The 12,207-nt window shown below is 40.4% G+C and overlaps 1 protein-coding gene across 1 annotated transcript in view; it reads right to left on the minus strand.

The window, feature by feature from the left end:
* The window catches only part of LOC102757746 (alcohol dehydrogenase S chain), a 57,721-nt gene that overhangs the window by 31,152 nt on the left and 14,362 nt on the right, over positions 1-12,207 (minus strand). The window contains 1 exon segment of the mRNA XM_015570009.1: positions 6,757-6,777. Within this exon segment, the coding sequence (XP_015425495.1) occupies positions 6,757-6,777 (21 nt within the window).

Consider the following 12,207-nt stretch of genomic DNA (forward strand, 5'->3'; position numbering starts at 1 on the left):
CTCGCTGTTCATACTGAGGTTGAAGCCTCATGGTGGCTGGGACCATGGATCTGTCTCTTGCCCAATGGCGTAAGCTGGGCCCTCTTTGGAGAACAAACCTGGGTTCCCCATGATCAATGCCGAGGCCCCGCCAGCAGGCGAGGGGATCCCATGGCAGTTACTGGGCATGGAGGCCACAGGGGCATATGCTACCAAGGAGACAAAACTAAACCTCACATCACCCTGCTTGGCCCCGGAGGATGGCTGGTTAGTCAACGACGGGTAAAACCCTCTGGGAGGGGCGACCTAAGACAGGCACAGTCGCAGGGAGTCTCAGGGGAGAACGTGGGGCTCAACAGAGGTGGGGAAGAGATCCTCACCCCCCAACTATGCAGGGGCTTGAACACTCGCCCCTTCTGAGGGAGGTCTCCTGTCCCCATGGCTGTTGGGAGCCATTAGAGATATTGGCTTAGACAAAGCCAGAAACTCCTAATTACCAGAAACCACCTGTGTCTTGCAATTTGGCCAGCAGTTAAAAGATAAACTACCCTCACACAACTGCTAAATCACACATCTCCACTGATAAGCACACAGCCATCCGGAGCCTACTAAATCTCTAGTGATAGGTTACTGCCCATAGACCCCTTTACCCACCCCCCGTCCCTAAAACAGTATATATCCTGCCGCTGTAAGAATAAAATTTGAGGTTTGATCAGAACACTGACTTGCCTCCATTCTTTCGTGTCCCTTGTTTGTCTCATTCTCCTAGGGTGTCTCTTCGTTCCCCCATTGTTGTCCTGTGGGTCAGGACACATGGCTGCTTCTCGATTCCCCTGCCCAGCTCAGATCAGGACCCAGATAAAAGAAAGAGACTTAGCCCAGCCGAGATCAATATCCAGAAAGCAGAGACTTGGCTAACAGCAGCTACCCTATATCTAAATCCAGCTTAACACCAGGAATGCTCGGGCCTTCTCAGGGATGCAAAGTAGTCCTTTTCATTAATATTTACAGTGTGAACTAATATTGTGTTTGGAGTATTAAATCTAACAGTAATATAGTAATCAAGTTTTTAGATTTATTGAATTTTACTAACTAATATAGGTAATTATTCAAGAAGTATTAACCAAAATTTTCATTCCATAGTAAAATTGCTTAACATGCAATGAATTTAAAGCAGTTATATTTTTGTGCTAAAAAACAAAGAAGGGGGATCTGTTGGGGGCCAGATGTAAGCTGGCAAGGTCCTTGCACCTGAAGGGGCTAGCAAGGCTGGGACCCTTACCCACAGTTTTCCCAGACTTGTTTGGATGGAGGTTATCAGTAGAATGAGAACAAACTTTGTAGAATGAGAACAGTTCTTTCTTTTCTCAATTGCCACCTCCCTGCCTCAGCCCGGGTCAACCCTGTCAGGCAGGCTGGCCCTGACAGGAAATGAATGCAACACGATTATAGTAATCAGTCATTAGCGAACGCTGTAGTTTGTTATTAATAATTATATATAACAGGGTTTTGTAAAAATTAAGTTATGAAATTTTTATTAAAATGTTTCTTACATACCATATTGGCTGGGCCACAAAAAATGTTCATTGTGGGCCACATGTGGCTCTCGGGCTGTGAATTTGACATGCTTGCTCTATATCCTACCTCTTGAGAAACTGCAGTTATTCAGCATGGTCTCTCATGAGTGTATTTGATTAGTAGAACTTAAATCACACGTCTGGATCTTGTAATGTTTTGGGGGAAAATTCCATGCTAGGAAAGGAGTACTTACACTGTAGGGAATTATCAAAATGGGAATCCACCTGCAAGCTATATATTTAACTCAGAACTTATTTCCTAGCTGCAGATTTATATGGACAACTGCAGTTGTAAATCTTAGAAGTGCTTCAAACTTGTCAAGTCCAATGGTCTTAGCTCCCAAGTTGGTGAAGGGGCCTACCATCCATACTCAGTTGTCAGGACAGAATGGGCCCACATTCCCTCAGTCCTGGTGCCAAGTCAACTCTACTTCCTAAGATTATCCAATTCTGATGAATTCCTTCCCCTAGAACACTGCTCTAAAATGGGCCCCATCCTCTCTTGTCTGTATCCTCCTCATTCTCTTTCTCTCCTCACCTCTAATAACCCCACCTACAGGTGTAAGAATGAACTTCTAATATGTTAATCTTATCATTTTACCAATCTGCTCAGAATTTTAAAAAATATTTTTTTATTGATTTTAGAGAGTAAGGAAGAGAGAGAGAGAAATAGAAACATCAACGATGAGAGAGAATAATTGAATGGCTGACTCCTCCTCACGCGCTACTGGGGATCAAGCCTACAACCCAGGAATCCAACCATGCCCTCCTGGTTCATAGGTCGACACTCAACCACTGAGCCACCTCAGCTGGGCAGAAGATTTTAATAGAGCTCCCATTATCCAGAGGATAAAATCTAAAGCTCTTTAGAGGAATTCAAGAATTACGGTTACCTGACCCAGAGATTTCCCATTGTGAAGTTTTCAGGTTAGCAATACTAAATGCTTAAAATGTCCTAAACACATTCTGCTCTTTTATGCTAAGCCCTCTGTCTGCAGAGCCATCCTCCAATTTTCCTCCTTCCAAACTATTCTTCATCCTTTAAATTTAGGTGTAAATATTTGCTCCTAAGTAACAATCATTGTAATCACAGAATGCAAAATTCAACTTAAACATTGACAATTTTGCCTTTAGGTAATAGCTTTGGATATAATTGTTATCCTTTCCCCTTCTTTCACTCCTTTATTTTTCTTCAGAACTATTGCAGAGATGGAAGGAAAGAGGCCAGAGAGCCTCAAATATCACTCACACTGAAAAAGCTAACCACCATATTCTTCAATGTCCTGTCTTTAAATGCCCCTGAAGAGGGGAAGGAAGCAAATGAAAAATAACAAGTAATTAACAGCTCTAATTTTTTTCTGCTACTCATTGTAGTTTGAAGATTTTGGAAAGATAAAACAAATGCCTTAGCATTTCCTTTCATTAATGAAGGAATTTATTTCACTTTAGCTTTCTTTCACTTCTAATTTACTGAGGTTTGAATTGAAGTTCAAAAGAAATACTTAGTTGCCCAGTTATTTCCTAATCTCTTTCTCCAATCCATTCTTGTAACCGGAACTAAGGTTCAGCACCTGTCACCATGAAAGCCAAACTCATTAGACCAGCAGTTCTCAACCTGTGGATCGCGACCCCTTTGGGGGTCAAACGACCCTTTCACAGGGGTCGCCTAAGACCATCAGAAAACACATATATAATTACATATTGTTTTGTGATTAATCACTATGCTTTAATTATGTTCAATTTGTAACAATGAAAATACATCCTGCATTATCAGATATTTACGATTCATAACAGTAGCAAAATTACAGTTATGAAGTAGCAACGAAAATAATTTTATGGTTGGGGATCACCACAACATGAGAAACTGTATTAAAGGGTCGCGGCATTAGGGAGGTTGAGAACCACTGCATTAGACAGATGTTGGTGAAAAAGGAAAGGGGTTTATTCAAGTGCCAGACACCTGAGAAGATGAGGGACTCTTGCCACAAAGCCTATCTCTACATCTCAGAGCAGACAGTTTTTATAAGGAGGGAGAGGGAAAGAAGAACGAAGAGGTCAAGGGGAGGTGGTTGAAAAGTTTCCTACGTGCAGGCCAGCACAGTCCATTATAATAAGATCTCAAAAACTGGTCAAGTGATGGTCTTGTATGCATCATCCTGGCCTTTGTCACCTAGTTTTATGGATCAACGTTAGCAAATTTCCCAGAACTTGGATGACTGATGGTCAGAGTCTGCATCTTCTAAAGTTAGTTCCTAGGATTCTTTTTTTTTTTCCAATTTATCTTTATTGTTGAAAGTATTACAGATGTCTCCATTGACAGCCCCACCAACATCCCACTCCTTCCCCTATCCCAGGACTTTACTGCACTGTTGTCTAAGGGTTATGCATGTATGCATATAAGTTCTTTGGTTCATCTTTTCATGCCCCCTCCTCCCTTCCCTCTGAGATTCTTATATAATCATGTTGTTTATCTATAAGCTAAATATTAGAGTCAGCATTTATAGAAAAAATGTCAAAAGAAGGGTGTGGTGGGTTACAATTCCTCACTGTTACACTTTGAAATATGAAATTAGCTGGGGGATATTTATTACTTAAATTTGGAATGAACTAAAATTATTTTTGTTTCAAAACCATAGTAATGACTCACCCTTAAGGCAATTATATATCTGCAAAAACACTATGAATGATTTCTGGGTGAGTGGTAGTGTATAAACAACATATTTATATAAATATTATTTGGCTTTCTCTCATTATAAATCTATCTACTGACTTCTTTGCTAACACATCAGATACTTCAAAACAAGCCTGGACTAAGAAACCAGATGCTTTCTCTCTCTAGTTGTCCTCTCTCCTGAGTTAGCATTGTTAGTGAGTAATGAAGCAACTTCTGGGTTCTCTTATTGATTGTGGTAGGGCTGTGCAGATGGGCTTCCAGACGCTGGGTCCTGAATGAAAGGAGCTAACCAAGTCCACACATCTAACCATTAATCTCATCTGAATAATGTTTGGCCTCCACTGTAATGTTCCCATTCTACTTTATTCTTGTCTCACTAATATTGGTTTCTCTTCTTATGCAATGGCCCATTTCATGAAAATTACTAGGCATTTGACAGGTAAATAGAATTTAATGTACTTCAATAAAATTGTTACCTTAGAATCTTCAGGGAAAATGTATTGAGGTTATTTGTGCAACAATCATTTGTTATCAGAATTAAGCAGTCAAGTATGTAAGAATTAATTATTAAACATAGGCTTGCTCTCACTTTAACTTATGATTTTCTAATGATTCTGTCAAAATGACTTTCTAATCTTAGAGCAGCTTGTGTGATTTATAAAGCAACACAGGGTTAATTCAGAGTTGAATTTTTCTTTATATACTATTTCTGGAGAACCTAAGACATTGTATTAGAGTGATTAGTTAAACCATCAACATGAATTCTTTTTCTTCAAACTGAAATTTTCTTCATTTTGATTAAACTTTTTGCAGTTGGCTAAAAGTAATTGCAAGCTATATGCACTTACAGTTACATTTTTTTAAAAGAAGACCAACAAACTAATATGGGAATTTTTAAAAAATATATTTTTTATTAATTTTAGAGAGGAACAGAGAAGGAGAGAGAGAGAAACATCAATGAAAGAGAAACTTTGATTAGTTGCCTACTGCATGGCACTTACTGGGGATGGGTGCTGAAACCTGGGCATGTGCCCTGACCAGGAATCAAGCCAGCAACCTCTTGATGCACAGGCCAATGCTCAACTAACTGAGCCACACAGGCCAGGGAAAATTAGAAATTCTTGATTCTAGAGTCAGAATTTTCATTACTAGAGACCAAGAGGACACCAGGTCCATGTGCCCCTTATAGGCTTATCAAGATACCAACAATCTGGAGTCCCATTTTTATATGTTGAGTTCAGCTGTCTCCTTCCTCACCAACGTCAATGTATACAGAGCGCCAGTGCACAAAAAGCACCCTCCCTCAACCTCTCCACACACCCTATGGAGGAGGACTGTGTCACTGACATGCCTACCTACATCCTGCTCTCCACTTGCTCCCCACAATGTGGGCGGCAGGGGAGATGAAGCTGAATGTAGGCATTTCTACAACCAGCAGGACGTTATGCTCACTATTGTGATGTAGGTATTTAGAAACATCATCTTTTTCTCTGGGTCTCACATCATCAACACCAATATAAAGTCATTGGAGCAGCCAGTCGCATGGACCCAAAAGGACATTTGGAAGCTGCCTGGACGCTCAATATCTCCCTCAACCTCTTACAAAACAATTGTACTATCCCCTACATCTTTATGGCACTTCATAGTTGAGAAAGCTCTCTAACTGGCATCATCTCATCTAAGCTTTCTGAGCTATAATGGGTCAGTAGAATAATTTTTAAAAATAAAGGGTGAAATGGGCTCAGAGAGGTTGAGTAAGTTACAGGAGGTCACAGAGAAGTGGGGGATCACTTGTCCTAGTCTGGAGTCCTTTCCACAACATCAAACAAATTATAGACATGGAAACAAATACACTTTTGGAGAAAGCTAAAACTCCTTACGGGAATAAGCTTTCCATTACATATTTAGAGATAAAGCCAAAATGCAAACCTTCCCCTGATGGTGGGACAGCATTAACAAACGTACTGCAGGCTTCCACATATTGAAAAACATTATCCAGGGTTATAGGCTTGATTTAAGACATGGTAGTTAATAGAAAAGTTCTAGATAGAAAATAATTTTAGCAAAATTGTACATCTGTATATATACACACATTTAGAAAACATATTGCTTTTGATGTGTGTGGCATTTCTTAGTTACCATTTTATATGCGGTGTCCACACCTGCTTCAACCATATACTTTAAGCCACCATATTTTTAATTACCTATGACTCTTTTTCAGTTAATTATAACAAGTAAAATGTTTTAACCAATGAAGCACTTTCGTGAGTAAAAATCCAGATTTTTATAATAAGTTTCTAGGAATAGCTCAGTTTTCACATTTAATATCTGGACCTCATTTATCACAGGTAGCATGAAATTGCTTTTATTTTAAAGAACAGTTATATAGTAAGAGCAAAGAGTATAAAATCAATAAGTACACTCCCCTCTATCATATAAAACTTGTGTGACACATTTCCCTAAGAAATTTCTTACATTTAGACATCCTGGTCCATATTCACCTAAAAGTCTGAGTGTACACTTTACCCAGCAGTTTTTACCTTTGGGCTTTGGTACATTTCATAGAAAGGAAAATACAGGCAGTGGAAGTAGAGGCAGAAGTAGAAGACTTCGAGCACAAGAGCTCATCAAGTGTATGCTGGGGACAAGTAAAATGAGGACCTTTCCCACTGGGCTTCAGTGACTAAGGGTGGCAACGGTACAAAACGTGCAAGAAGTCAAAGAAAACCTTTTCCTTAATGGGAAAGACGACACCATGCAAGGTAAATGGAGTGATTAAGAAGAAATGTTTATTGGATTCAATTAATCAGCTGATGGCTCATCTAACTTCCACTTGGATTTTAAAAATATGCCCGAAAAATGTTTTTACATAATTTTTTGTTTCTTGATTTCCCATGGAAACCTCCCATGTGTAATTTATTGACAACATCTCTGAAGAACAGAATTATTGATGTTGTTTGTCTGATGTGCCAGATGATGAAGGAGCCAGAAGACAGCTACAAGTGAAGGCCTTTGTATGATTTCAAAATGTCAGGACGGTGCGGATACTGAAACACAAAATAAAAGATATTATTTTAATATTTATGTAGTTCACATTCTTCCATGTAAGAGTCCAAGGGGCATTTGATGTGTCTCACTGAACAGGTGTCTGTATTTCCTCCCACTCCCTTCCTATCCTTATGTATTCAAGTCAAAGATAGTTCACCTTTTCCGGGTTTGGTCTTGTGTTTTCTCCAACCTTAAACTCAAACCTGAACATGGCTGTCATTTAGGCTTTATAATGAACTAGAGGCACGGTGCACGAATTTGTGCATGGGTATGGTCCCAAGAAGGGTGGGGGTCCCAGGACACGATTGGCCCTCCAGGCAGGCAGTGGGATGCCCTTGCCGGCCTGGGATCTGGATCCGACCTGCCAACAGTCGTGCCAGTTGTTGGGAGCCACCTGGCAGCCACTTTTATAGCCTTTCTTCCCTGCAAAGCATCTAGGGAGGGGAAGTGGCCACGGTGCCTGAAGTGGACTTCCAGGGGGCCGGTGGCACTGTCAGGATTGTGCTGATGATGCTGGTCCATTTGTGCCTGGCCCATTCTCCAGAGATGGGACCTGCAAAACTATTGAGGGAGTGGCTGCTGCCAGGCTGGTGGGATGCCGGGATGGGTCTGTCAGCAGAGCGGTGCTCCCGCTGTGGGAGCATACTGACCACCAGGGGACAGCTTCTGTGTTGAGTGTCTGCCCCCTGGTGGTTAGTGTGCATCATAGTGACTGGTCGTTCTGGTCGTTCTGGTCATTCCAGCTGTTCAGTCTTTTGGTCGCTTAGGCTTTTATATATATAGATTAGGATTCTCAAAAAACATTTTTGAGATCCTACATGCCTGGCATAATAATGAATTGAAAACAACAATGGGTAATAAGTTCTTGCTGTTTATCACATACTCCATAGATGTTTCTTGTGCATTTTATCACTTAAACTCAACAATGCTATGAGGTAGGCTTTAAAGATTAGAGATTAAAAATTCTGAGGCTTAGAGATATTTGTAACTTGCTCTAGGTCATACATCTAGTATAAAGTGCTGGGATTTAAACCTGAATACAAAATTGCACAAATTACAAGATGACAAGTAATTTGCCTGAAGGAAGCAATGATATAATAGTAAATGATGAAGATTTAATAGAGCTCTGATAAAGTGGTGCTTAAGGAGCCTTAGTAAGAAGATAAAGCTAGAGAGACTCCATTCTTGGTAAGATCAGATATATAATATTTACACTGCAACTCATGTCCTTTCTTAAAATCATCTTCTGTTGGATACTTTTAGAAAAATGTGTTCATGCCTTTAAAAATTATTTATATGATATATCATATTATATTAAATGTTACATTATATTAAAACAATCCCAATGTGGCTCCACCTACTCCTATATATAATTTGCATGCTAATCCATTAATGGTCAACCTTTTAGCTGGCCAGGCAGAAGCTGCAGTGACTCCATGTTATGCTTATGACTGTGGGACTCTGATTCTTTTTCTTAGCAAGGGTGAGTCTTCTTTTGTATATAAAGATGAGTGGCTTTGATCATTTGGATTCATTGTAACTAACATATGTAATTTCATTTCAGCAGAACAATGTTTCAATGCTTCATTTATTTTCTCAAAAGGTAAAACATGGGTTATTAATGGATCCAATGAAAACTTCTTAGCCATAAGCTCAGTCACAAGTTTGGGGACGGAATCTTTACTCTTAAAGCCTGAAAAGAACATGACATCATTGTTAGAGGCAGCCAGGGGTAAGAGAACGGAGAGAGACTTTCTGAATAGAATTCAAGTGGAAGTTCTACTGCTACTTACTTGTACGCAGACTACTATGACTGAGGTCAGTGAGAGACCGAGTGCTCCAATGTCCTCTTGCAGTGGTTAGACTTTTTGTTGTTGTTGTTACTTAAAAAAATCTGACGAGCTAAGCTAGGGTCCTTAGTTATTAGCTCTCTCACAGAGAAATTATTGTATGCATGGTAATTCCCAAAGGCAAGGAGCAAAATGTGCAGCTGTCTAGACTTGGGCAATGAGAGTAACCATGAATTATTGCTATGGACTTCCTGTGTCCTTCTAGGTATATTTCATGCCTTGTGTAGTCACATGTATAAAGAGAAGTGGTGCTGAAAGACCCTAGTTTATGGGGACACCAGAAATGTTATCTTGGGAATGTGTGTATTAGTTGTACTTCTAGTTAATCTGAAGCCTATATATACAAATAACTTAATTTGTTTAAACCACGTTGCTTCTTAAAAACTCACCTTGGCACTTGATAAAGGGAAGAAATCCTACATAATAAAAGCCTAATATGCAAGTGTCTGGTTGTCTGGTAACTGGTCAACTGTTCAACCAATCAAAGCATAATATGCTAATGATATGCTAAAGCTGCTCAATGCTCGCTATGACATGCATTGACCACCAGGAGAGTAGATGCTCTGACTGGTATGGTTAGCTTGCTGCTGGGGTCTGCCAATCTGGACTGAGCCAGACTAGCCAGACATGGCCCTGGAGCCTCCTGCGGTCCATCCCGGCTGGCCAACCTCCCGTGTCCCTCCATGGCTGGTGATCATCAGGAATGGGCAAGATGGGGCCAGACATGACCTGGAGCTCTACTGTGGATGGTCTCTCCCCAGCCCTGATCTTGCACTGGTGGGGTCCCTCAGCCTGGCCTGTGCCCTCTTGCAATCTGGGACCCCCCCAGGGGATGTTGGGGATGTCAGAGAGCCGGTTTCAGCCCAATCCCACAGGCCACTCCCCTCGGGAGGGCTCCAGACACAGGGCTCATGGGTGGTGAGCACTGCTGCTGCTGCAGCACAAGCCTCTTCCAATTGGGACTGATTGGGCGCGAGCCCAAGCAGGCACAGTGGGGCGGGGATGAGCAGGAGTGGTAGGTAGGAGCTGCAGGCAGCGTTGGACTGCGGGTTTCAGCGGATCCTCACAGGCCACCCAGAGAGACCCCACCCATACACGAATTCGTGTACTGGGCCTCCAGTCAAATGATAAAGATTAATAAAAATTCATCCCTCAAGCCTAAATACATACCACCAAAAACTGCTCCTTTCCAGGTACGCCCACTCAATAGCAGCATGGGGTTCATGGAGAGATTTTGGGAATCAGGAGGTACTCCTACAATGACGCTTACACCATATGCCTCGTGACAGCTTACCAAGGCAGCCTCCTGGAATAAAATTAGTATTTGGCATCATTAAAGAGGACTTTCTGATAGTCCTCATTCGTGATACATGGTATCACGTAATATTGATTTAGCTAGATTGCAAACATGTGGAGGGAAGAGATTATGTTTATGGCTTCTTCAATCCCATTACACCCAGAATAGTGCTGTGGCTTTAGAAAATGCCCAGAAAACACTTTTTGAATGAGACAATAGATGAATGAATTTGTGTACACGTAATTCTTCCTTAATAAAGTAATGAAGAAGCAAACATATCTACTTAAAGTCTGATTCCTCAAATACAAGTAGTGCTTTGTCATCACATGACTCTCAGGCAAAAATAATGAGTTGGTTTACTCATATTTATTTGTTTATCAGATAGCTATTTAGAACTCAGTACTTTAAACCGGGTGCTTTGATGGTGAACAAAATATAAGGTCAGTACTTTAAACCACTTTACATTCCCACTAACAGTGCACAAGGGTTGCCTTCTCTCCACACCCCTGCCAACACCATTTCGTGACCCTTTGATAGCAGCCATCCTAACAGGAGTGGTGAGGTATTATCTCTGTAATTTTGATTTGCACTTTATCAGACATTTGCTGTCTTCAAATAAAGTAACAATCCAATCCCACATGAGGAATTGGAAGGAATTTAGCTGGAGATGGCTTCCTCATGGTAATTAATGATGTTTGTAATTATTTGAAAGTAATGTTATGTATGTTGTAGAGATGATGGAAGCACTGCATCACTGAAAACATTACTTCCTATCAGTAGCACCAGATAATATTTAGTAAGAGCTTTCCACTGGACAAGTGGCACTGTGCTAAGTATTTTATATGCATTGTCTCATGTAATCCATAGATATGTATTTCTTAAACTTTTTGGTGGAAAAATCTGTTGACTTTTAAAAGTATTCAGTCTAACACATAGATTTGGCGCTTAATATGTGTGCCAGGCACTGTGCTGTATGCTGTGGTAAATGGGGCCTATTTTATGTTAATAAAATGATACTTGTCTTAAATTGCTCACTATTTCCTTTGAGCAAATTGTGATTTATGAAAAAAATCGGGTCATTAAAACATAAAAATTATTGAACCATTTTGTTTAAAATATGTGAGGAGAAATTGAAAAATAAAATTTTTCAATTTGAGAACAGCATTAGTATTATTTATGCTTACTTAATTTGAATATTATAACTAAAAGTTAACAAAGTAAATTTTAAATGGCCTAATACTCTAAAAGTGAAATATTACTTGAACTAGGATGGCATAACTGATGGAATGAAACATTTCTTATAATAATAAATAATCCAGGCATTAAATAGGAGATGAAAAATCACTATTCATAGTTTGGAAAATATTCTACACATATAATATTCATATTCTGCTGCCTAAAATCACTCTCCAGAATGCAGAAACACGTATTTGATGGAATTCCCTGGCACATACATACCATGGTGTCAAGCTGACCAACGACTTCAAATGAAAAATCCACACCTCCACCGCTCATTTCCTTCAGCACCTCGTGGATGGGTTTCTTGAAGTCCTGTGGGCTGATGCACTCGGTGGCGCCCACTTGCTTCGCCTTCGCATATTTGTCTTTGTTGATGTCCACCCCAATGATCCTGGCTGCTCCAGCCGCTTTACAGCCCATGACAACCGACAGGCCGACTCCTCCCAGGCCAAACACCGCACAGGTGGAGCCTGGCGTCACCTGTGTTTCAGAAAATGCAAAAATGGGTTAAGTAATGATTGTTGTATAAAGTGTCCTGTCTTC

This window comes from Myotis davidii, unplaced genomic scaffold (assembly GCF_000327345.1).
Source record: "Myotis davidii unplaced genomic scaffold, ASM32734v1 scaffold226, whole genome shotgun sequence".
Taxonomy (NCBI): domain Eukaryota; kingdom Metazoa; phylum Chordata; class Mammalia; order Chiroptera; family Vespertilionidae; genus Myotis; species Myotis davidii.